Source organism: Suncus etruscus, chromosome 5, assembly GCF_024139225.1.
Source record: "Suncus etruscus isolate mSunEtr1 chromosome 5, mSunEtr1.pri.cur, whole genome shotgun sequence".
NCBI classification, from domain to species: domain Eukaryota; kingdom Metazoa; phylum Chordata; class Mammalia; order Eulipotyphla; family Soricidae; genus Suncus; species Suncus etruscus.
The window spans coordinates 151,523,994-151,547,584 of NC_064852.1; the positions used below are offsets into that span (position 1 = coordinate 151,523,994).

The 23,591-nt window shown below is 47.2% G+C and overlaps 2 protein-coding genes, 2 non-coding genes and 1 pseudogene across 4 annotated transcripts in view; 2 read left to right on the plus strand and 3 right to left on the minus strand.

Annotated features, from left to right (window-relative positions):
• Positions 1 to 3,810, plus strand: part of RNF19A (ring finger protein 19A, RBR E3 ubiquitin protein ligase) — a 31,999-nt gene extending 28,189 nt beyond the window's left edge. The window contains exons 8-9 of the mRNA XM_049773872.1: positions 320 to 463; positions 1,646 to 3,810. Of these exons, the coding sequence (XP_049629829.1) occupies positions 320 to 463; positions 1,646 to 2,324 (823 nt within the window). The 3' untranslated portion in view covers positions 2,325 to 3,810. The remainder of the gene's footprint in view (positions 1 to 319; positions 464 to 1,645) is intronic.
• A 4,679-nt stretch (positions 3,811 to 8,489) lies between these two features.
• On the minus strand, positions 8,490 to 8,594 carry LOC126009839 (U6 spliceosomal RNA). The gene has a single exon (XR_007496029.1). It is a non-coding gene; the product is annotated as a U6 spliceosomal RNA (small nuclear RNA).
• A 2,063-nt stretch (positions 8,595 to 10,657) lies between these two features.
• Positions 10,658 to 23,591, minus strand: part of SPAG1 (sperm associated antigen 1) — a 55,891-nt gene continuing 42,957 nt past the window's right edge. Inside the window, exons 11-17 of the mRNA XM_049772954.1 lie at positions 21,954 to 22,106; positions 19,463 to 19,638; positions 18,406 to 18,538; positions 15,219 to 15,345; positions 13,453 to 13,617; positions 12,100 to 12,459; positions 10,658 to 11,604 (exon numbers count right to left, since the gene is read on the minus strand). Of these exons, the coding sequence (XP_049628911.1) occupies positions 11,422 to 11,604; positions 12,100 to 12,459; positions 13,453 to 13,617; positions 15,219 to 15,345; positions 18,406 to 18,538; positions 19,463 to 19,638; positions 21,954 to 22,106 (1,297 nt within the window). The 3' untranslated portion in view covers positions 10,658 to 11,421. The remainder of the gene's footprint in view (positions 11,605 to 12,099; positions 12,460 to 13,452; positions 13,618 to 15,218; positions 15,346 to 18,405; positions 18,539 to 19,462; positions 19,639 to 21,953; positions 22,107 to 23,591) is intronic.
• LOC126010247 (small nucleolar RNA SNORD88) lies at positions 21,256 to 21,359 on the plus strand. Its single transcript, XR_007496349.1, has one exon. It is a non-coding gene; the product is annotated as a small nucleolar RNA SNORD88 (small nucleolar RNA).
• LOC126009810 (uncharacterized) lies at positions 22,280 to 22,378 on the minus strand (annotated as a pseudogene).

Here is a 23,591-nt window from a genome sequence, read left to right on the forward strand (position 1 = left end):
AAAGTTAAAAAAAAAATCTGTAGTTGTATCTAAACTTGCTTTTATTACTTAGATTTCTTAGCTGATATAATTAAAAGATTATAGGGACCGGAGCAGTGGCACAGTGGTAGGGCGTTTGCCTTGCACGTGGCTGACTTAGGACAGACCATGGGTTCAATTTCCTGTCATTCCATATGGACCCCCCAAGCCTGCCAGAAGTAATCTCTGAGAGCATAACCATGAGTAAAGCCTGAGCTGCCAGGCATGACCCCAAAACAAACCAAAACAAAAATACATATTACAGTAGAGCTAATATTATCAATAACATTTTTTCTTGAAGGCTGGAAGTACAAGCAGACGTACAGAAAGAACGTTCTAGTCTAAGTGGAGAATCTGGCACCGTCAGCCTGGGAACTGTTAGTGATAATGCCAGCACCAAAGCTATGGCAGGATCCATCCTGAATTCCTACATCCCACTGGACAAGTAAGGAAAGAATTGTTAGAAAACAGAAACGTGTTTTTGGGGGGTTGGGGGAGGCACTTGCCAGCAACGCTCATTTGGGGAGCTACTCCTCACAATACTCCCTTCAGCTGCAGGGCCTGTCCTATCAAATATTCTCTCTTTTTACTAATTCTATTTTGGTTTTTGGGCCACACCCAGTGATGCTCAGGGGTTACTTCTGGCTATGCACTCAGAACTCACTCCTGTCTTGGGGGACCATATGGGACACCGGGGGATCAAAATCGCAGTCTGTCCTAGGTCAGTACGTGCAAGGCTAACGCCCTAGTGCTGCATCACTGCTCCGGCCCCCAAAATTCTCTTTTTTTTTTAACATTTTTTTATTTTAAAAGTATTAACGCTAGGGCCGGAGAGATAGCATGGAGGTATGGCATTTTCCCCGCATGTAGAAGGTCAGTGGTTCAAATCTCGGCATCCCATATGGTCCCCTGAGCCTGGCAGGGGTGATTTCTGAGCGTAGAGCCAGGAATAACCCCTGAGCGCTGCCAGGTGTGACCCCAAATCCAAAAAAAAAAGAATAAAAAGGAAGTATTAACCCTATAATTAGACAATTACTATGTGTGATTTATAACTAGTAAATTCTCAGAAAAAATAAACTGTTGAGAGGTCCAGAAAGCTTAAAGTTTGGAAAATTGGAGTCAGAGCTGCCCAATTTGGGAAGGAAGGGAATTGACTGCTAAGTGACGAGTGTCTTTTGAGGGGTATGAGGATGTTCCGAGGTGAGACAGAGTTACATACATTGCGTAGCTCTGTGAGGTACTAATAGTCACTCTTGGAACAGATGAGTTTTATGGTACATGGCAGCGTGTAAGTTAGACCATGAGTGTAGGTCGGTTGTAAGAAATCAAAACTGTCAGGGTATCGTGTGTGTAAGCAATAGATGGAGCAGAACACAGCAGAAGATGTAGAGTTAAGCACCAAGAGCAGCATAAGCAGTAGATGTGGCTGCTGCTTTTTCCTCTTCCTTCAGTTGAAGCATTATTAGAAAGGCAGACCCACCTCTGGTTTCATGCAGAGCTTTTTAAACTGGGGCGTATCCCAGGCATTTATTCTGAGAACTTTCTTCTAGTCTTTTAGCATCGATCTCCCCACTTGACAGCCATCACGTAAGTCATGTGTGCACCCTCTCTCTCCGCACAGGGACAGGGATAGTAGCAGCATGGAGGTGCAAGTGGACATTGAATCCAAGTTTAGGCACAACAGTGGGAGCAGCAGCGCAGAGGACGGCGGAGGCCCCCGCAGTCACCTGGCAGGTTCTGCTACTGGTGTGCCAGAAGGTAAATCCAGTGCCCCCAAGTGGTCCAAAGACATGTCGGGAAAGAAGCCCAAGAGTGGTAAACTGAGGAAGAAGAGCACCATGAAAATAAACGAGACACGGGAGGACATGGACGCGCAGCTGCTAGAGCAACAGAGCAGGAACTCGAGCGAGTTTGAGGCACCGTCCCTCAGCGACAGCATGCCCTCAGTGGCCGAGTCCCACTCCAGCCACTTCTCCGAGCTCAGCTGTTCCGACCTGGAGAGCATGAAGACTTCCTGCAGTCACGGTTCCAGCGACTGTCACACGCGCTTTGCCACTGTCAACATTCTCCCCGAGGTGGAGAATGACCGTCTGGAGCACTCGCCTCACCCCTACAGCATTTCTGCCCTCACCAAAACAGCTTCATGCTCTGAAGGTCCGCAGCCCAGCCACAGCACCGAGGAGCCCAGCAGCCCTGGGAGGAGACCCAAGGCGGATTTACACTTCGGTGAGGAACTTAAAGAGACCAATAACAACCACTCCCATCAGACAGTGGAGTTGAAAGTTGCAGTCCAGACTGACATCTAGGCCGACACATGCTGAAAAATCAGTACCACCGAATAGCCACCTTGTTTAGAGCTAGTTGAATACGGATGTGACAACTTCATGTGTTTCAAGTTACCAGCAAATGCCAGGTTACATGACTATAATGCAGATTCCTTTTCTGTGTTCAGCAGAGCATTGTCTTTCACATGGATCTTAAGTTACCATCTTAAATTACCATGAAATGAAGGCTTTAAAAAGAATTCTTCTAAGGGTAATACATCTTTAGAGAAGTTCTGTGTTTTGTGGTTTTTGCCGCAAAGCATTGCTTGAAGCACATGTATATTTAGATATAAATTTGGCTTAATTTAAAATCGGTATAAAATACTAATGCAGTTCTGCAGCGTGCTGGTGGCAAAAACTTGAGGCGTAGGGTGAAGTGGTTGGTGACATTTTATTGAAACCACTAGTGGATACTGGGTAAAGAACCTTGCCAGGTTATCCTCGGTATATGATCCTCTTTGTAATTTTCTATACCTGGACATAAAATTCATTTCTTCATATGCAATGTGGACATATAAAGCTTCGCAGCCCATTTGCTACCATTGGGATACTTGGATGCTTTGAGCAAGATTGTGGCAGTTTTTGCACAACTTTACCATAGAAATACCTGGTACTCCTGTGTATCTTGTAGAAGCAAAGTATAAAAATAGTTATAAGATCCATAAAAACTGCAGAGTAAAATTTTATTGGCTTATGAGTATTACCAAACCAAACAAAAAGAAGTCCCCTTTCCTGAAGGGGAAGTTCTGCTCCGGGACCCTCTTGGTGCCTTTGGGACTGACAGGACTTGAAGGGCCTCAATGCTTGAGAATGTTGCTGTATTGTTTTCTGTAGTGTCCTCTGTAGCACCTGGGATTATGTAGAAAAATACAGGAAAACCCAAGTATGACTTATAACAATGCTGAGACAAAAAAGTGTTAGCCTACCAAAGACATACTCAGGCTTTTGTGACTATTTTGACACAACCTCATTTTTTAAATAAATGCGTATCTTTTCCAATCATGAACCCAGAGCTTAGTGCAGCGCTTGTACCAGGAACCCGGGAGGGTCCAGATAGGGCTGGCTATCTTTGCGTGCGCTTTTGTTTATGGACCACGTTCAGCTGACGTAAGCAGAAGTTGGCCAAAATACTGCCTGTACTGTTAATTTCCTGTATAATTTTACTTACAGAAAACAGGTTAACCTCAATGACAGCAGTGAAAAAAACGTTCCATCTTATGTGTTTCTTTTAAGTGTTATCATGATGGTGCTACTGAGCATTTTCTTGTAATAAAAAGAAAAATGCCGTGGGCTGCAGTCTCCTTAATCACTTTTTCTCACAGGTCCGTCCATTAATCAGCTTAGAACACTAGGGCCAGTTATTTTATTTGATGACGCTTATTGTATTTGTATATTTGTTGGCATTCCAGTTTTGTTCAGTAGCAAGTGTGTAAACTGCAGACATGAAATAAATGTAAATACTAATGTAGTTCTGCTTTACGGTTTGTGCACAGGCGTTTTTCTAAATTCAGAAATGGTTATTCATATACATAGCTATTCTTGAACATCGCGAGCCCTGGTAATAAGTTTTTATTTGAGTGGAAGGGAAGCTGGAGCTGACGTTCTGGACAGTGTTACAAAGCAGACTTCCTTCAGGTGTTATTCCCACCTTTCCTCCAGGAAGGAGCCGCTTTCTTCTTCAGCATGGTATGAATGGGTTGGAAAGTAAATATTCTAACGTTAGTGGTGAAGAGATAATAATAAATCCACATTAAAAATTGCTCCTAATTACATCACCATGAGTTAAAAAGTTGTTTGGTCACACGATGACCAAAACTAGTACTCTTGTAGTACTCTTCACCAGTGCGCATTTCCCACCATACTTACCCATTTACCTTCCCGTCCTCAGACCCTGCCTCTATGGCAGATACTTCCCCCATCCCCTCTCCCTCTCCTCTCCCTCCCTCCCTCCCTCCCTCCCTCCCTCTCTCTCTCCCTCCCTCTCTCTCTCCCTCCCTCCCTCTCTCCCTTTCTCCCTCCCTCCTTCTCTCCTCCCATTCCTCCCCTTTACTTCCCTCCCTCCCTTTTTCCTTTTAGACCTTGCCTCTATGACAGATACTTCCCCCATCCCCTCTCCCTCTCTCCCTCTCTCCCTCCCTCCCTCCCTCCCTCCCTCCCTCCCTCCCTCTCTCTCTCTCTCTCTCTTCCTCTCTCTTCCTTTCTCCCTCTTCCTTTCTCCCTCTCTCCTTCCCTCCTCCCATTCCCCCCCTTTACTTCCCTCCCTCCCTTTTTCCTTTTAGACACTGGTTTGCAATACTGTTCCTGAAGAGGTATTATGTATATCACTTTCCCTCCTTTCAGCACACTGTTCTCGTTATAGTGATCCCTTCTTATTAGGTAGTGCCCTAACTACACTCCCCCCAACCCACTTTACACACACACACACACACACACACACACACACACACACACACACACACACACACACACGCACACATAATTTCTATTGTCTTTGGGTATTACTCTCATACTATGGGTTCTTTATTTTTTTTTAATCCCACAGGTGAGTGTAATCATTCTATGTTTGTCCCTATAAATCCTCATTTTAAAAGTAAAAAAAAAAATCTTAAAAGACTAAGATTCTACTCCTGGTCTTAAACTATGGAACTAGAGCCATTTAAGCCCGCAGTGACCCTGCTCCTCATTCACTTCTATAATAAACATACATGTTTTTTCTGTTTAATATTTCAGGGAAACTTGGGGCCCCAGGTAGGGCACCAATCTTTGCACTGCCTCCAAAGTAAATTAGGTCATGAAAACTGTTTGAAGATACCCACTGCCTTCACATTTTTGTAAGGCTAAAGATAAAAGCAAAATGACACTGGAAATTTGAAGGGTCTGAAGCTATTGCACAGCAGGTAGGGCACTTGCTTTGCACAGCTGGCTAGGGTCCAATCCCCAGCATCCATATGGTCCCCCAATTACCACCAGAAGTGATTCCTGAGTAGAGAGCCAGGAGTAACTCCTCAGCATCACCAGATGTGATCCAAATAAAGCAAAAAGTAGGATTGTAAAGATAGTTTGGCAGTTTCCTATATACCTATGTATGTGTTAATCTTTTTGTTGTTTTGTTTCTGGGCCACACCCGGTGACGCTCAGGGTAACGTTTCTCCTGGCTATGTGCTCAGAAATTGCTCCTGGCTTGGGGGACCATATAAGATGCCAGGGGACCGAACTGCAATCTGTCCTAGGGTAGCGCGCACAAGGCAGATGCCTTACACCCTGCGCCACCGCTCTAGCCCCAGTGTGTTAAATTTTTTCGCCATATGAAAGCTATATTGATTCTTTAATTATATTTTACAACTTCTAGTCAGCATTAAGGTCTCTCTCCTACTAAAATATGCTTTCTTTTTGCAAAACTTATTTTTGTGTTTGCTTAAATTGAGTAGCATTTAGTAGACTATAAAGATCCATGGGGTCGGAGCAATAGTACAGTGGTGGGGCATTTGTGTCGCACGCAGCCAACCTGGGATGAACCTGGGTTCAATCCCCAGCATTCCATGTGGTTCCCAGAAACTGCCAGAAACTATTTTTTTGTTTGTTTGTTTTTGGGTCACACCCGGCAGCGCTCGGGTTACTCCTGGCTCTATGCTCAGAAATCGCCTCTGGCAGGCACAGAGGATCATATGGGATGTCAAGATTCGAACCTCCATCCTTCTGCACGCAAGGCAAACGCTCTACCTCCATGCAATCTCTCCAGCCCCGTGATTTTTTCTTTCTTTTTTTTGGGGGGGAATGTTGGGCTACACCCAGCAGTGCTCAGGGGTTACTCCTGGCTCTGTGCTCAGAAATCGCTCCTGGCAGGCTCAGACAATATGAGATGCCGGGAATCAAACCCAGGTTTGTCCTGAGTCAGCCAATTGCAAGGCAAATGCCCTACTGCTGAGCTATCTCTCCGGCCACCAGGAGCTATTTCTGAGCACCATCAGGTGTGGCCTAAAAAAACAAAAAAAGAAAAAATTTTACTTTCTCCCAAATAAAAGGCCATTTTGGGACGGGGGACACACCTGTTGGTGCTCAAGGATTTCTCCTGGCTCTGTGCTCAGGAATCACTTGTGGTCAGGCCTGGGGAACTATAAGCAGTTCTGGGGATCGAACCTACATACAAGGTAAGCACCCTACCTGCTATAGTATCTCTCTGGCCCAGAAAGCCATATGTGATGTCTCTGTACATGAAATCATCTTTCGTTTTTCCAATTGAATACTGCCTTTATTATTAGAATTTCTAGTTCTCTACTGAAAAAGCCTGAGAGCAAGGCCAGGAGTAAGCCCTGAGCATGGCCAAGTATGGCCCCAAATCAGGTAATGTATCTGAACACGTGCAGTGAAGACTTTTACCTCCATTTTGACCGTCTAGTCTGTAGTTTGTCTAGTTTGCTAGAAGCTTGGCTGTCTATCTTCCTCTGGGCTTCCCGGGCCTGGAAGTGAGTTCTGCCAAGTCTTCACTGGGCACTGGCAGCCTCTGTGCCTTCCCATTTAAGTGACTTTCATGTAGGCAGCAGCTGAGACTTGGATCTTGCTTTTCTGGTTTTTAATGCATCCGGACACCTGATCCTTTGGCTTGATAATTTCAATTCATTGATGTGTCTTGAAATGTAAAAGGGCTATTGGGGCCGGAGAGATAGCATGGAGGTAGGGCGTTTGCCTTGCATGCAGAAGGATGGTGGTTCGAATCCCAGCATCCCATATGGTCCCCCGAGCCTGCCAGGGGCAATTTCTGAGCGTAGAGCCAGGAGTAACCTGAGCGCTGCCAGGCGTGACCCAAAAACCAAAAAAAATAAATAAATAAAAGGACTAGCTATTGGTATTCCATTGCTTTCTGGATATTTTTTTATTTCCGTTGTTTCTGTGCTTATTCTTATTGTTACTATGATTATTCTTATTTACCTATCTTTATTCTTTCTCACACAGTGGTATGCTATATTCACCACTACCACTATCCCCATTTAAAAAAAAAAATCTTTCCTGAATCTGTTCTAGATTTTTTGTTTTTGTTTTTGTTTTTGGGTCACATCCAGCAGCCCTCAGGGGTCACTCCTGGCTCCACGCTCAGAAATTGCTCCTGAGGGGCCGGGCGGTGGCGCTAAAGGTAAGGTGCCTGCCTTCCCTGCGCTAGCCTTGGACGGACCACGGTTCGATCCCCCGGTGTCCTATATGGTCCCCCAAGCCAGGAGCAACTTCTGAGCGCATAGCCAGGAGTAACCCCTGAGCATTACCGGGTGTGGCCCAAAAACCAATAAAAGAAATTGCTCCTGGCAGGCACGGGGGACCATATGGGATGCCAGAATTCGAACCACGTCCTTCTGCATGAAAGGCAAATGCCTTACCTCCGTGCTATCTCTCCGGCCCAGTTCTAGATTTTTCTTGATGACTTTGCTGGTCAGAGCATTCCTGGCTGGCAGTTGATATCGTTCAACATTTTGGTGTGTCATTTCATGTCACTTGGCCTGTAGGGTTTTTGCCAAAAAATAGCCTAAAATGGAGAGAGGAATTCCTCTGTAGGAACACATTTTTTTTTTCCATCTGACTGCCTTTGTTTTTTTCTTTGACTTTGGGGGTCCAGATATGGGGACCTATCAATAGAGCTTGGGCCTGGTAGTGCCCAGAATATGCAAATGATTAAAATCAGGGTTTCACACATACAAGGCCTATCCTCTTCCTTGCTACATACCAACATGTCATGTACTCCACCACTGGAGCTGTCTTGTAAGCTGATTTCTTTTTCTTTAGGGGGACATAGCAACGATGCTTGGGAAAACACAACCAGGATCAAACCCAAACCTCTTATGCAAAGCATGTTCTTCAGTTTCCTGGTCATGAGTTTTTAAAACTTTTTAATCATTGAAGTATGCTGCTTTACTAAGCAGACACTACTATGCAACTTTATAACATAATTTTTCTTCTTTTTAAAAAAATATGGAACGTTGGGGCCGGGCGGTGGCGCTAGAGGTAAGGTGCCTGCCTTGCCTGCGCTAGCCTAGGACGGACCACGGTTCGATCCCCCGGCGTCCCATATGGTCCCCCAAGCCAGGAGCGACTTCTGAGCGCATAGCCAGGAGTAACCCCTGAGCATCAAATGGGTGTGGCCCAAAAACCAAAAAAAAAAAAAAAAATATGGAACGCTTCATGAATTTGCATGTCGTCATCCTTGCGCAGGGGCCATGTTAATCTCTATCGTTCCAATTTTAATATATGTGTTGCCAAAGCAAGCACAATTTTTCTTACTTTATTTAAACACCATGGTTTACAAGATTGGTCATAATACAGTTATTTTTTCCCCACACTTCCAAAGCTGCTTATGATTTTCAGTCATAGTGTCCTTCACCTGTGCATATTTCCCACCACCAATGTCTCAGTTTCCTTCTTGCTTTCTCTGCTACTTTCTCTCATGCCTGTCCGTGGCAGACATTTTTCTTTTCTTCTTCTTTTTATCTCCCCATTTTGCTTTTAGATTCTGTGGTTTGCAATATTTTTACTAAAGAGGTATCATGCATATTGTTTTCTCTCCTTTCAGCACCCAGTTCTTGTCCAGAGCGATCATTTCCAACTATCACGGTCATAGTGGTCCCTTATCTGCCTTAACTGGCCTCCCCTTCTATTTCTATTTCTATTTCTATTTCTATTTCTACGTGGCAAGCTTCCTACCATGAACTAGTTCTCCTGGCCCTTTTGCTTCATATTCATTCATCCAATATAATTTTCTATGGTTTTGTTAACATATGTCTTGGAAATGTGTTCGCATTGAAACACATGATGCTCTATTAGCTCCATGGATTTGGATATCCCAATCTTTTTCAGGTTGGCAAAATGTTCAGATCTTTATAGAAATAAGCTTTCAATTGTTTTAATAAACACCCTTGTGGTGGGGCTTCATAACTCACACAAGCTTTATTCACTTGCTTCCTTTCTTTATTCTTCTCTTTTACTATGTCCACAGTAAAAGAAAAAGTTCAACTAGCTTCTAACTCACTTGTTGGGTCTCGCACTGTCTCCTCTCTATTCCATTTATTCATGGCCTCACTTGTTAAATTCTTCAGAGTTCATTCTAGTCACCTATTCTCCCCAGACTTGCTGAACTCTCTTAGCCTTCCATTCATTCTCTGAGTTTCCTCAAAACGATGGCTCTCCATTCTTTACTAGTTATATCCAGTCCTCCAAGTCTTTGACCTGGGCTGTTGGGGAATCACTGTTTGGGGTAACCATATTATTTTTGTTTTCCGGTTCACATCTGGAGGTAGAGGAAATTTGAACCAGGGTCAGCCACATGTATGAAAAGCACCTTACCTCCTTCTGTCTCCTTGGTGACCCTTTTTTTTTTTGTTTGTTTTTCATTCTTCATGTGCCTTGTCTTTCCACATGCCTTTTGTGTCTTCAGCTGAGATTTCCTGATGAATGGGCTGAATGGGCACAACTTGGCTGCTCTTCTGGCTCCCCCTGATGGCAGAAATCATAACTTTGTCTGCATGTTTTCAAGTTCAACTCACCGGGCAGGCTACAGGAGACTTGATTCTCTCCAAAAGGTGCCGCTGTAGCTCCTGGGGACTTTTCCCTGGCCCACAAACTCCAGTCATTCTAAGACTCATTTCTCACTGCCAACCCAGAAACCTTGAGGATTCAACCACATTGGGAGGCTGAATGGAAGGAACACTGAAGGAGCTTATGGACCACAAATGCGATACACCAGACACTTGTGGGTGGATGTCCTACACTTGAATCATTTTCCTTTTATCCCAGAACTTACATTTTCTTTTTCTTTTTAGTTTTTGTTTTGGATCACACCTGGCAGTGCTCAGGACTTGCTCCTGGTTCAGCACTTGAGGAATTACTCCTGACAGGGATCAGGGACTATAAAGGGTTCTGGGAATAGAACCCAGGTCCACCACTTTTAAGGCAAGTGTCCTAACTACTGTATTATCACTCCAGTCATTTCACCCCTCCCAGTGAATTTTAATAGTCTTCAATTATTTAAAAATTAGATTAAAATATGGGAACTCTGGAAAGTGATTTTTTTTTTTTTTGGTTTTTGGTTTTTGGGTCACACCCAGTGGTGCTCAGGGGTTACTCCTGGCTGTCTGCTCAGAAATAGCTCCTGGCAGGCTCGGGGGACCATATGGGACACTGGGATTCGAACCAACCACCTTTGGTCCTGGATAGGCTGCTTGCAAGGCAAACGCCGCTGTGCTATCTCTCCGCGCCCTGGAGAGTGATTTTTATCTTCACAAAAAGTTCTCCCGAAAATGAGAATGATTCATGATTATAAGAAATGACAGAAATAATACAGATCTTAATCTTTTATTAAATACCTTTAAATTGAGCAGTTAGCAAAGAAGCTTCAGTATGAGAAAGGCTTCTTCCCTCCCCCTTCACAATGAAGGGGGTGCATGTAGTCATGCTTAAAGGGAAAAAAGAGAGGTAGTTGACACTTAAATACTCAGGGGAACGGTAAGTTGATCATTTAAACAGAAACCAAGGCTTAGGTCTTGCTTTCATGGAGTGGCTACTTCGTGATTGCTTATATAAATAATATCGAAGGAAAAGCAATCTTTCAAAATCTAATGTGATAATTAGAAGTTTTGGCCATTTCTGTTCTTACTGATTATACAAGCTTTCATCTTAGAAAATAATTTTTTGTTGTTGTAGCGTTAGATATCGAAATGAATAAGTTCCTTTTATAGCCCTAATAACCATAATAATTCTATATTATAGACTTAAGTGTTGCATTTCACCATGGCATACTGTAATCCACTGCAATATAAAATAAGATTTCTATTTCTTTTTCAGCAGAAAGTAATGATTTCTACTTTTAAACATTTCTACCAGTCCTGAGGACTGTGTGCTTTAACACAAAATTGAAACAGACAAATTATTATTAAAACAAAATGTAGCCCATAAATTAAAATGCAATTTAGCCAGGTCCAAATATACTTATTCAATATAAAGATGTTAGTTCTGATATATAAGAAAATATTTACAGTTAATAAAAGCAGATCATAGAATAGACATGTTCTCGGTATAAAAATAATGTATCCATGCAACACAGTTATGCTTCCTTTCCATCAGTTTTCTGAGACGTGGATGTTTGGGAAGACACAGAGGAGTAGTATTCGCTGCTTAAGGCCTGCGCCTCTTCTGCGGTGAAATGCTCATTCGGTGTGGCCGTGAGGGCATCAAACAACTGTTTGATTTGCTCCTTCTGATCCTTGCCAATGAGCGTTAATACCATCTGAAAAGAGGGAACAACAAAACCCAAGCAGAGCACTTTAAAAATGACAGAGCCCTTAAATAAAGATTTAAAAAACAATGACAGAACCCCTTTTCTCTCCCACAAAGAAAACCTCTGCAACTTGGATCAGGGAGAGAATATAATGGGTCAGACAATGGCCTTGCTCATGGCCAACCCAAGTTCGACCCCAAACACCAAAGAGAGACCCCTGAGCACAGAGCCAGGAGTAAGCTCCGAGCCCCACTGGAAGGGTTCCTTAGCACAGAGCCAAGAGTAAGTCCTGAGTACGGAGCACAGAGCCACACCAGGAGTGATCCCTAGCACAGGGCTAGAAGTAAGCCCTAGAGCTGCCAGGAGTGATCGATCCCTAAGCCCAGAGCCAGAAGACCCCCCCAAGCACCTAAGCACAGAGCTCAGGAGCAAACCCTGAGTACGACCAGGTGTGGCCACCAAATTAAAGAAAAAAGCAGAGAATAAAGAAAGCCTGCGACTTACCCTGAACCTTTCTGCCTTGCTCAGGTAGAAGAGGTGCTGGTAGACCAGGGCAGGGTCTTTGCCCAGGAGGCCATTTTTCAGGGCCTGGATGAGCAGGAGGAGCATGTCTGCCTCCAACTTGTTGCTCAGCAGAGCTGGCAGGTGCTCTGGGGGTGTGGAGGCCAGGAGACTGGCACAGGTCACAGCGTCCTGCCGGGAGCAGGCAGCACTGAGGACCTGGCCAAACTCGTAAGCGTTGCCCGGCACGACGAAGGGTAGTGGCTCCGAGCTTCCTGGTGGTCCATGGCTCTTGTCCCCGTTGTCAGAAGCCAGGTGGTGGGGGGAGACCCCCTCTGGGGTGCTCTCAGGCTCTTCACTCACCTTCATGAGAAAGGTTACAGTGTCACACAACAGACAGTCCCTAAACACCTGCATAACCGGTTAGTGGGTCATGGGAGAAGTGGACAATGTGGGAGAAGGTAGTTGAGTTGAGTTCTTTGTTCTGTTTTATTTTTGTTGTTTTGGGGCCACACCCAGCAGTGCTCAGGGCTTACTCTTGGCTCTGTACACAGGAATTGCTCCAGGCGGTACTCGGGACACCCCATGGGATATGCCAAGGATTGAATCCGGGTTCACTGCATGCAGACAAATGCCTCCCCACTGTCCTAGGGCTTGGGCTTTAGCCATGTTCTAAGTGGAAACGTGCATCTGAACTGGACTGGAGTTAAGTCCCAACACAGACTCCGGAAGGGAAATATTAATGTGCTTGCATCCCATTCATAAGAGAACTCTTTCAATGCTTCAGGAAACATGACCAAAATTATTTTAATAATTTTCCAGGACAATGGGTATGATTTTGCCATTGGCACGATTTTCTTGGATAATACAGTAGAAGTGATGCCTCAGACAACTGCATCTCTGGGTTCATGATAAATCACAAAGCTGGCTTGTTCGCTTTAGCAGAGATGTGAACACGATCAGTTGAATTGTGCTCCATCACTTCCAAGTTCCTCTCACTAGCCTCACACTTATGGTTTGAAATACCACAGCATGGCTGGGGGGCTCTAACTTCCTTCCCCAAAGCCAGGCCAAGCCACGAGCCCAAGCAGAGGGACTCCTAATCAGGCAGCTGGCAGGAGAGAGTGAAAAGGACTCTATTCAGCTTATGGGATTTTTGGATCAACCAGAAGCAAGGTTCTCTTCTGCCACCAGGTCTCCCAGGGCACTGGAGGGCACACACTGCACAGCAGGTTGGCAGTGCCCCTAGGACCCCAGCGTGTCTGTGGACCCGTGGCCAGTGCCCTCAGCAAAAGCGACATTTCACCCTTTGCTCACGGCTTGTTCCTTGAGCATGGGCAGAGCCTCGGCCAGTACCTCCTGGATATCGATCTTCCGCCTGACCCTGTCCTTGCTGTTGGGAGCCGACGTCTCCTTGCTCTTCAGGAGACCTGTTACCTCCTCCAGCTCCCTCTGGGCCTCAGCAATGCTGGCATCCAGCTGGAGAACTTTCTGGAGATCGTTAAGGCTCTGCTGATAATTCTGTAAGGAAAAAGGCCAAGAAGAAGGCCCTTCTCATCAGCCCAGGAATGCACTGGGCAGGACTGAGTGCAAGTGAGGACCCAAGGCAGGTGATGAGGCGCATTTCTGGGGCTACCACATCACAAGCCTTGGTCCAGCAAGGCTGCCAGGGAGAGCGCTGGGTGTGCGCTTCAAGTTCAAGTCCAGCGCCACACCTATGGCATGACTGTCCCTCCCCGAGTGGCATCACTCTGTGTGTCTGCTTGGGCATTGGCAGGACAGGCTCCCAGCATGACCATGGTTTCTGCTCTCTCATTAGGCTCCACCCTAGGTCCACCCTTGACTTTTTGAGGGCCATACTTGGCAGTGCTCAGGGATCACTCCTGATACGGCTTGGAGGACCATATAGGGTGCCAGGATCAAGCTCAAGTGGGCAGCATGCCAGACAAGTCTTTTCCTGATCAATTCGATGCTCTCTCTCTCTCTCTGTCTCTTTCTCTCTCTCTCATACACAATTCTCACTTTCTTTTTTTATCTCTTATACTAGAATTGACATTCTTTTATATTTTATTTAAGTACCATGAGTTACAATACTGATAGTAAAGGAATTTCATATTTATAATCACACTGCTTCTAGATCCCTCAATAGCCACCATACCCCATACCCTAACCTACCCCATGCCCTAATCTACCTGTCACCAACATTCTCTCTGCTATGCTCCACCATGGTACACTCTAGTCTGCAGACCAATTCTTTTTTTGGGGGGTTGGGGGGGTCCACACCCAGCTTTGTTCAGGGATTACTCCTGGCTCTGTACTCAAAAACCATTCCTGGCAGGCTCGGGTCCATATAGGATGCCAGGAATACAACTCTCACTTTCACTCTCACTCTCATTCGGCTTTACTTTCTCTTCAAAGAATGTATGTTCTAAAAAATTTTTTTTATGTTCTGGGGGCCAGAGCAATAGCACAGCAGGTAGGGTGTCTGCTTTGCACGCAGCCAGCCTGGGTTTGGTCCCCGGCATCCCATATGATACCCTGAGCCTGTCAAGAGTGATTTCTGAACACAGAGCCAGGAGTAACCCCTGAGTGCTGATAGGTGTGGCCCCAAAACAGAAACAATCAAAAAAATTTATGTCTGGGTTAGAGCCACAATAGAGCAGATAGGGCACTTGCCTTGCACATAGCCAACCCAGGTTCAATCCTTGGCATTCCATAAGGTCTCCAGCCCCACCAGAAGTGATCCTGAGTGCAGAGCTAGGAGTGAGCCCTGAATACCACTAGGGAAGAAGGCCCATGCAGCAACAGATACCAGATTGCCAATCTCTAGGCACATTGACCGCCAGTTTAAGGGGCAAGGCAAGGCCTTTCTGGTCCCCGGCATCTCTACCAGCTTTCTTTGGCCAGTCCTGTGTCCTGCCTCTCACCCACCCCCTCACTCACCTCGCCAAAACTCTGGAGGGAACCAGTGGCACTATAGTGGTCTAGAAGCAGCTTCGGGCAGCACAATTGCAATGTGGGGGCTCAGACGGTCGGGTGGCCCCCATTCTCCAGCTCCAAGGTGTCTGAGCCCTCCCCTTGGACCCCGCTGCCCCCCACCTGGACCTTGAGGGAGGGCTTACCTGTAGGCCTTTCTGGGCCAGGGCACGGCGGTACAAGGCTTTCACATTCCCAGCCTCCATGCCCAGTGCCTGCTCGCAGTCCTGCTTCGCCGCCTCAAATAAGCCCAGCCTCAGGTAACACAGAGCCCTGGGTGGGAAGCAGCGATCAGCTGACCCTGGGACAGGCACCCGGCCTGCCAGCCTCAAGCCTCGACTCCGTGGGTTCTGAGACCACAGACCCCCTTGGGCATCTCACGAAACCTCACTAACTCCTGAGAGCCCCCACAGGCTCCCACAGACATCCATGGGCTCTGACCCCATAACTGCCATCAGAGGAGCCTACAGTTTCCCAGCATTTGCTTGTAGCTCAAGTCATCAGGACAGCAAAATGCAGCCCTGGCTCCCTTGAGGACAAAGATTTATAATCAGTCCCCCAAGCCCCACTAGGAGTAATCCATGAGCACAGAGCCTGAGTCAGCACTGAGCACTGTTGGGAGTGACACCCCTCTCCTCACCCCCACCCCCAAAAATAATTGTGTTAGAACTATGCATGCTTAATAAGTAGGAGCATCAGCATCACATGAAAGAAGGGTCTTAGTGCACAGGCAAGAGACTGTGGCAACAGAGGCAAAGGCTGAGCATAGTCAGGAAACCCTGCAGAGGGGCTATGGAAGCTGGTAAGTCAAGAACTGCCCTGTTGGGCCGGCACAATAGTGCAGCGGTTGGCGTTTGCCTTACATGCGGCAGATCCAGGACGGACCTGGTTCAATTCCTGGGCTCCCATATGGTCCCCCAAGCCAGGAGCAATATGTGAGTGCAGAGCCAGGAGTAGCCCCTGAGTGTCACCGAGTGTGGCCCAAAAACCAAAAAAACAAAAACAAACAAAAGTGCCCTGTCAGGACCTGAGTGGTAGTACAGCTGTAGTGTGCTTGCCTTGCACGCTGCTGACCCAGGATGGATGAGAGTTTGATCCTCGGCATCCCATATGTCCCCCGAGCCTGCCAGGAACGATTTCTAAGTGCAGAGCAAGGAGTAACCACCAGGTGTGGCCCATAAAGCAAACAAACCAACAAAAAGAACTGCCCTGTCACTGAACTTTCAAGCAAACGGCCCAGGGTGAGGAGCTAGAGAGACACTACAAGGAAGGCGGGGAGGGTGCTGGCCTCGCACTAGAGAATTCCTGAGTGCAGAGCCAGGAAGAACTCCTGAGCATTGCTGGGGGTAGCCCCAAAACAAATAAAAAGAAAAGTTGAGGCCGAAGAGTGACTGGGTATGTTAGAAAGTCCAACCCATTTCACGCCACAAAGACTGGCGTACATCACAAAAACCAAGAACAATCAGTGCTGGCGGGGATGTGGGAAGAAAGGAACTCTCATTCACCATTGGTGGAAATACTATCTAGTCCACTAGTCTTTATGGAAAACAATATGGAGAGTCCTCAAAAAAATGGAAATTGAGCTTCCATATCATTCAGCTATACCACTCCTTGGAATATACTCTAGGAACACACAAAAAAAAAAAAAAAAAAAAAACACAAAAATGCCTTCTGCACACCTATATTCATTATAGTGCTATTTACAATAGCCAGAATTGAAAACAACCCAGATGCACTTCAACAGATGAATGGCTAAAGAAACTGTGGTACATATATGCAATGGAATATTATGCAGCCATAAGGAGAGATGAAGTCATGAAATACATGGATGGACATGGAAACTATAACTCTAAGTGAAATAAGTCAGAGGGAGAGAGACAGACATGGAATAGTCTCACTCATCTATGGGTTTTAGAAAAAATAAAAGACATTATTTAATAATGCCCAGAGACAATAGAGATGAGAGTTGGAAGGACTGGCTCCCGGTATGAAGCTCACAGTAAAGAGTGGTGAGTGCAGTTAGAGAAATAACTACACTAACAACTAACATGACAATGGTAGTGAATGAGAGAAATAGAATGCCTATCTTGAATACAGGTAGAGGTGGGGAATGAGGGAGATGGGGCATTAGTGGTGGAAAGGTTGCACTGGTGAAGGGGGTGTTTTTTTTTCTTTTTGGGTCACACCTGGTGACACTCAGGGGTTACTACTGGTTATGTGCTCAGAAATCGCTCCCGGCTTGGGGGACCATATGAAACACCAGGGAATCAAACTGCAGTCCATCTTAAATTAGCACATGCAAGGCAAACACCCTACCTCTTGCACCACTGGTCCGGCCCAGGGGGGTGTTCTTTTTATGTCTGAAACCCAACTACAAACATGTTTGTAATCATGGTATGTAAATAAAGATTTTTTTAAAATTTCTTCCATAGTTTTAGGCCTTTCAGCAAAAAAATAAAAAATAAAAGGAAGGAAGGAAGGAAGGAGGAAGGAAGGAAGAAAGAAAGACAGACAGACAGAAAGGAAGGAAGGAAGGAAGGAAGGAGAGAGAGAGAGAAAGAAAGAAGAAAGAAAGAAAGAAAGAAAGAAAGAAAGAAAGAAAGAAAGAAAGAAAGAAAGAAAGAAAGAAAGAAAGAAAGAAAGAAAGAAAGAAAGAAAGAAAGAAAGAAAGAAAGAAAGAAAGAAAGAAAGAAAGAAAGAAAGAAAGAAAAATGTGATCAGGTTGGAAAAAAGGAAGGAAGGGAGGGAAGGAAGAAAGAAGGAAGGGAGGAAGGAAGGGAGGGAGGGGGTAGAAAGGAAGGAAGGGAGGGAGGGAGGGAGGAAGGAAGGAAGGAAGAAAGGAAGGGGAGGAAGGAAGAAAAGAAGGAAGAAGGGGAGAGAATGAAGGAGTGAAAGAAATATTAAGGCAGAAGGGGAGGAAATGAAGGCAGGAAGTGAGGAAGAATGGAGGAAGGGGAGGAAGAGAGGAAGGGAGTGAGGAAGGAGGAAGAGGAGAAAGTGAGAGAGAAAGTGAGGAAGGGCATCCTGGAGACTCCACTCTGAAAGGCACTTGGCCACTGCTCTGGCCACCCTGTTCCCACCATGGGACTGACGCTGCAGGAGACAGGTACTCATGAGCATGGGGGCCAGCAAGAACCACGGCAGCTAAGTTCCTGCTCCCTCTCTACTATCCCAACACCATTTCCAGCCTCTCTGAGCTCTTGGACCCCAGATCTGGAGAACAGAGGAAGCTCAATGTGCTACACATAAACAGGAAGATGAGAGGAAACAGTTTAGCAATCCATCAATCTGCACTTTGATCTAAAATATGAGTGGACATAGAAAGAAACTTGCCTGTTTGTATAAATGGCACATTCTTTATCATTAATCTTCAAGCAGGCACTGTATTTGCTAACTGCCTCTGTATAGTTTTTGTCCTTTACATGCTGATTTCCTTCTTCTTTGAGGGTTTTGAACAGGTTTTCATCTATGAGCAAAAACAAATAAATACATAATGATAATGAGTAAGAAGCAGCCTTCATACCAGCAGCTGTCTAACTCTCAACCCCTTCCATAAGGGGTTGGTTTGTAATCTCCCGTATTAAGATTTGTAATCTTCCAAATTTACTCAACAGGACATCATGCCAAGCTCAAGTCTAAAAGGAACACAGGGGCCGGAGCGATGGCGCAGTGGTAGGGTGGCATTTGACTTGCACGCTGCTGACCTGGGACGGACCTCGGTTCGATCCCCTTGTGTCCCATAAGGTCCCCCGAGCCAGGAACCATTTCTGAGCACACACCCAGGAATAACCCCTGAGTGTCATCAGGTGTGGCCCCCAAAACAAAAACAAACAAAAAAATAAATAAATTAATAAAAGGAACAGAACTTTGTGCACAAATGAAAAGGATAAGGTGGCCATAAAGATGGCTCTACTACACTTTTCAACACCACCATTCCCAATGAGAAAATAAGATGCAAGTAATGTGATCATTTCTACTTGCTGTCAGGAGAGAAATAGTCTTTTGGCCCAATAGCTCTTGATTAAATTAATCTATTTATTGGTTGATTTATGAGATTTAGATTTAGGGCCCACACCCTGTGGTTCTCATGGGTTACTCCTGGCTCTGTGTTCAGGGATCACTACTGGCAGGCTTAGGGACTGTAGGTGGTGCTGGAGACAGAACCCGGGTTGGCCGTGTGCAAGGCAAGCGCCCTCCCTGCTGTGCTATCGCTCCAACCCACGACCCAGCACTTGGAACCCTCAGCCACTGGGTGGGTGGGAGGCCACTTCAGATAATTCTAGAATGAGAGGACTCCATGTAAGCCCCGAGCTGCACCTGAGTCCCTGGGGATTCCCCTGGACAGTGACTGCCCGCCTGAGGCTCAGCTCACCCCCATAGGGTTCTAGACCAGACATGGGGATGTAGTCACCTGGAGCTTTTGCAGGGCTCATTTGATCCTGATTTGGGGGTTGCTCTGGGCACGGCTGCCAGACTTGCAGCTGCACTGACGCAGGCACCACAGGAATGGGTGGCAGCTTCTCCCGCCAGCCAGGGCCATCTAAGTCCAGCAAAACTCTCGTTAGTCTATGGAGAAAATAAGCACTGAGTGAATTTTCTCTACCAAGAGTTTTCTCGTGAAGAGCCGCAGCTGACTTCGTGCCTTACAAACAACCATGATCTGGGGCCAGAGAGAAGAGGGGAAGGGCCAACCCAAGTTCCCCTCCCACACCCCATATGATCCCCTGAGCACTGCTAAGAGTGACCCCTGAAAACAGAGCCAGGAATAAGTCCTGAGCACTGCTGGGTGCACCCTCCCTCCACCAATAAACAGCTGCAGAGAGCTCTAAAGTGAAGACACCACCTCGAATGCAGCCAACCCCAGTGCAGCCATCTCCAGTGCTATACATGGTCCCCGCACCCCTTTAAACACACCCAGTATTTTCTCTACAACAGCCTCAGTCCACCCAGCCAAGCCCCCCCCCCCCATCGCCATGGCAGGACAGGCTGTGTCCTGAGTTCAGGTTCATCTCGCATTGCTCCAGGGACTCAGGGATACACCCCCGCCCTCCTCTTCTCCTCACACGCTGCAGACAGTGGCAGAGCCCAAGGAGGTGCACAAACACTTGGAAACCTTCTGCTCTGGACAAGTGACATTGGGGAGCATAGGCACAATGAAAGGAACCCATGATTTCTCACTGAGCCCTGAAAACCACTCAAGGAAGCTGGGGGTGCTGCTCCTGTCACTCAGAGTACAGGACTCTTCACCAGACCAGGCATCCTGCCCCACCCAGGAGGATAAGGCAGACCCCAAAGATCCAGCAGCCTCCCCCAGAGGAAGGAACTGGACAGAGGTGGACAGAGAAAGTAGGGAGGGAAGGAAGGAAGGAAGGAAGGAAGGAAGGAAGGAAGAAGGAAGGAAGGAAGGAAGGATGAAGGAAGGAAGGAAGGAAGGAAGGAAGGAAGGAAGGAAGGAAGGAAGGAAGGAAGGAAGGAAGGAAGGAAGGAAGGAAGGGGGGAGGAAGGAAGGAGGGAGGGAGGAAGGAGGGAGGGTAGAAAGAAGGAAAGAAGGAAGAGAGGAAAGAAGGAAGGTAGGAAGGGAGGGAGGGAGGAAGAAAGGAAGGAGAGAGGGAGGAAGGAAGAGAGGAAGGAAGGAAGGGAGGGAGGGAGAGGAAGGAGGAAGGAAGGAAGGAAGGAGGGAGGGAGGAAGGAAGGAGGGTAGAAGGAAGGAAAGAAGGAAGAGTAGAAAGAAGGAAGGTAGGAAAGAAGGAAGGGAGGGAGGGAAGAAGAAAGGAAGGAGGGAGGGAGGAAGGAAGAGAGGAAGGAAGGGAGGGAGGAAGGAGGGAGGGAGGAAGGAAGGGAGGGAGGAAGGAAGGAAGGAAGGAAGGAAGGAAGGAAGGAAGGAAGGAAGGAAGGAAGGAAGGAAGGAAGGAAGGAAGGAAGGAAGGAAGGAAGGAAGGAAGGGAAGGAAGAAGGAAGGAAAAATGGAAAGGAAGGAAGGAAGAATGGAAGAATGGAAGGAGGGAGGGAGGGAGGCAAGCAGGCAGAGTGGCTGGAGAGGGGCAACAGTAGGGAGGTGTCTGCCTTACATATAAGCTAACCGAGACTCTATTTCTGGAACTATATATAGTTCCCTGAGCACTGCTTGGTGTAGTCCAAAAACTATGGAGACAAAAAAGAAAATAAAATGCAAAAGAAATGAAGTCACCTCTGTGATGGCAAAACACTGGGCTCTGATCTCATATGAGGACAGTGTTCTCCGGGACCTTTGACACAAGGTTCTGCTCCTTCTGCTCAAAAAGGGGGAATGTGGGGTACAGCCCTCCCTGATGCTTCTCTGTGTCCCCTGTACACTCTCCAGGCTTTCCTGGCATCACCCAACCCGGATTGGAGGCAGGCGTCTCTTCCCTTGCATTAGCTGCTGGATGGCCAGGTGGTTCCGGCAGAGCCCAGACATGGAGGAGGTGCTCATAATCATGGCTGAGGGGTCCCGTCTTCACCTACTGCTGGACCCCACGGTCGTCTCCAGACACTGCTCGCTGCTATGGAGCTGTGGTTCTGGCCTGGGAGCACTGAGCTTGGGTGGAAAGTGGGCCTGCCCAAGGACACACCCTTCACACTTCACAGCGGCACCCTCAGCTCCAGGGGTCCTGGATGCCCTGGCTATAGGGGGCAAATGACCCCTCACTGACCACCCTGCCCCTGCTTGGCCAATGTTCTACTGGTTTGTAACACCAGCCCTAAGCCCAATAACACTGGCTGTGGATAATGAAGAAAAGAAAAGAAAGAAAGAAATGAAGCCAGAGAGCTAGCCAGTGCTGATGAAGCAAATGGCCGAGTCCCTCTGGGCTCAGAGGACAGAAGGACAAAGCCTGGAGCAGCCAGCCAGCCAATTCACTCACCGGTTCGTGCCATCCTTGGCGGCCTGGATTCCAAAGTCCACCCTCAGGGCCGTTTGATAATCCACGTATGCTTCCCGGTACCGCTCCAAAGTCTCGCAGGCCACAGCACGCCGCAGCAGGGGCTTAACGGAGAAGGGCCGGAGCTCCAGAGCCCTGAGGGGCCAGACACGCCATTTACCTAGAAGACCATGCTACAGGGGGCCAGGACCATAGCACAGGGAAGGTACCTGCCTTGCACGCAGCTGACTCGGGTTCGATCCCTGGCATCCCAGATCCCAGATGGTCTGCTATACCCCATCTGGAGTGATTCTTGTTATTATTATTCAAAAACAATGGGACACTTCACGAATTTGCATGTCATCCTTGAGCAGGGGCCATGCTAATCTCTGTATCATTCCAATTTTCCAATTTTAGTATATGTGCTGCCGAAGCGAGCACCAGAGTGATCCTTGAGTATAGAATCAGAAGTAGCCCATGGGGCCAGAGAGATAGCATGAAGGTAGGGCGTTTGCCTTGCATGCAGAAGGACGTTGGCTCGAATCCCAGCATCCCATATGGTCCCCCGAGCCTTCCAGGAGTGATTTCTGAGTGCAGAATCAGGAGTAAATGTGGACTCCCCCCAAGTAAAGAAAATTATGCTATTGGAGGGCAGGGGGTGAGAGGTTTGGCACAGCACAGCTGAGGGCCCCAAGGTCACTAGTATCTGGACCCTGCAATATTCTCAGACTCTGAAAATATCTTCATTTGAGGGTACAGAGCACTCTAAATAGGGCTCAAGAGCCCCAGGGGCCCCACTAGTGATTCTAGCCAGCCTAGTCAGAGGTTGAGCATGAGAGTCTGGGGATGTGGTGGTGCTTGGGTGCTACAGTGTTGGGGACCCCCCAGCCACACCCCATGGTGCTAGGGGGACCAAGTATTGCCAGGAGTCTAAGTACAGCTTCAAGGTCCTCTTTTTCTGCCCTGATGGATGCTATAAGTACTTTCGGGAGTGTTCACTGGGGCCCTCAAACCCATCCTGATCTGCCACATCATGAGTGGCGGGTGGGCCTAGAAACCCTCTAGAAAGGCTGAGCAGGGAGGCGGCCACCTGGTACCACTAGCTAGGCCTCAGCCTGCAGCCACAATCCCGGGCACCCTGAGATCAGCTGTCACTCTGAGCAATCCCTCAACAGATCCTGGTTACTGCAGGATTAAAAGGCAAAAGCAGGTTTGCATGAAGAATTCAATCAGGCACTGAGTAGGGGCCACAATAATTCGCTTTATATTGGGGAATGAACTCTGAAAACTGATCTCACCCATCCTCCAGACACAGGAGCAATAAGGGAATCCGGGAACTAAGATCAGCCCAAGGGGTGAGTTGTGCCTGGTACTTTTTGGGGGGATGGTGTTGGGGATGCACCAAACAATGCTCAGGGAACCATATATGGTGCTGAGGATTAGAACAGGGGCCAAGGCAGCTGCTGCTGCTGCCTGCAAGGAGGCCCGTGCCTTGATTCGCTCTCTGGGAGCTGGTCTGTGTTCACTTGGAGTCCACATGGAGCTGCTGTGGAGCTTTCACAGCTGCCAGACCCTCGTCTCTGTGGGATGAAGCGCTGCACCCAAGTGACTGCACCTATGGCCACCAGGGGCCCTTCCGGG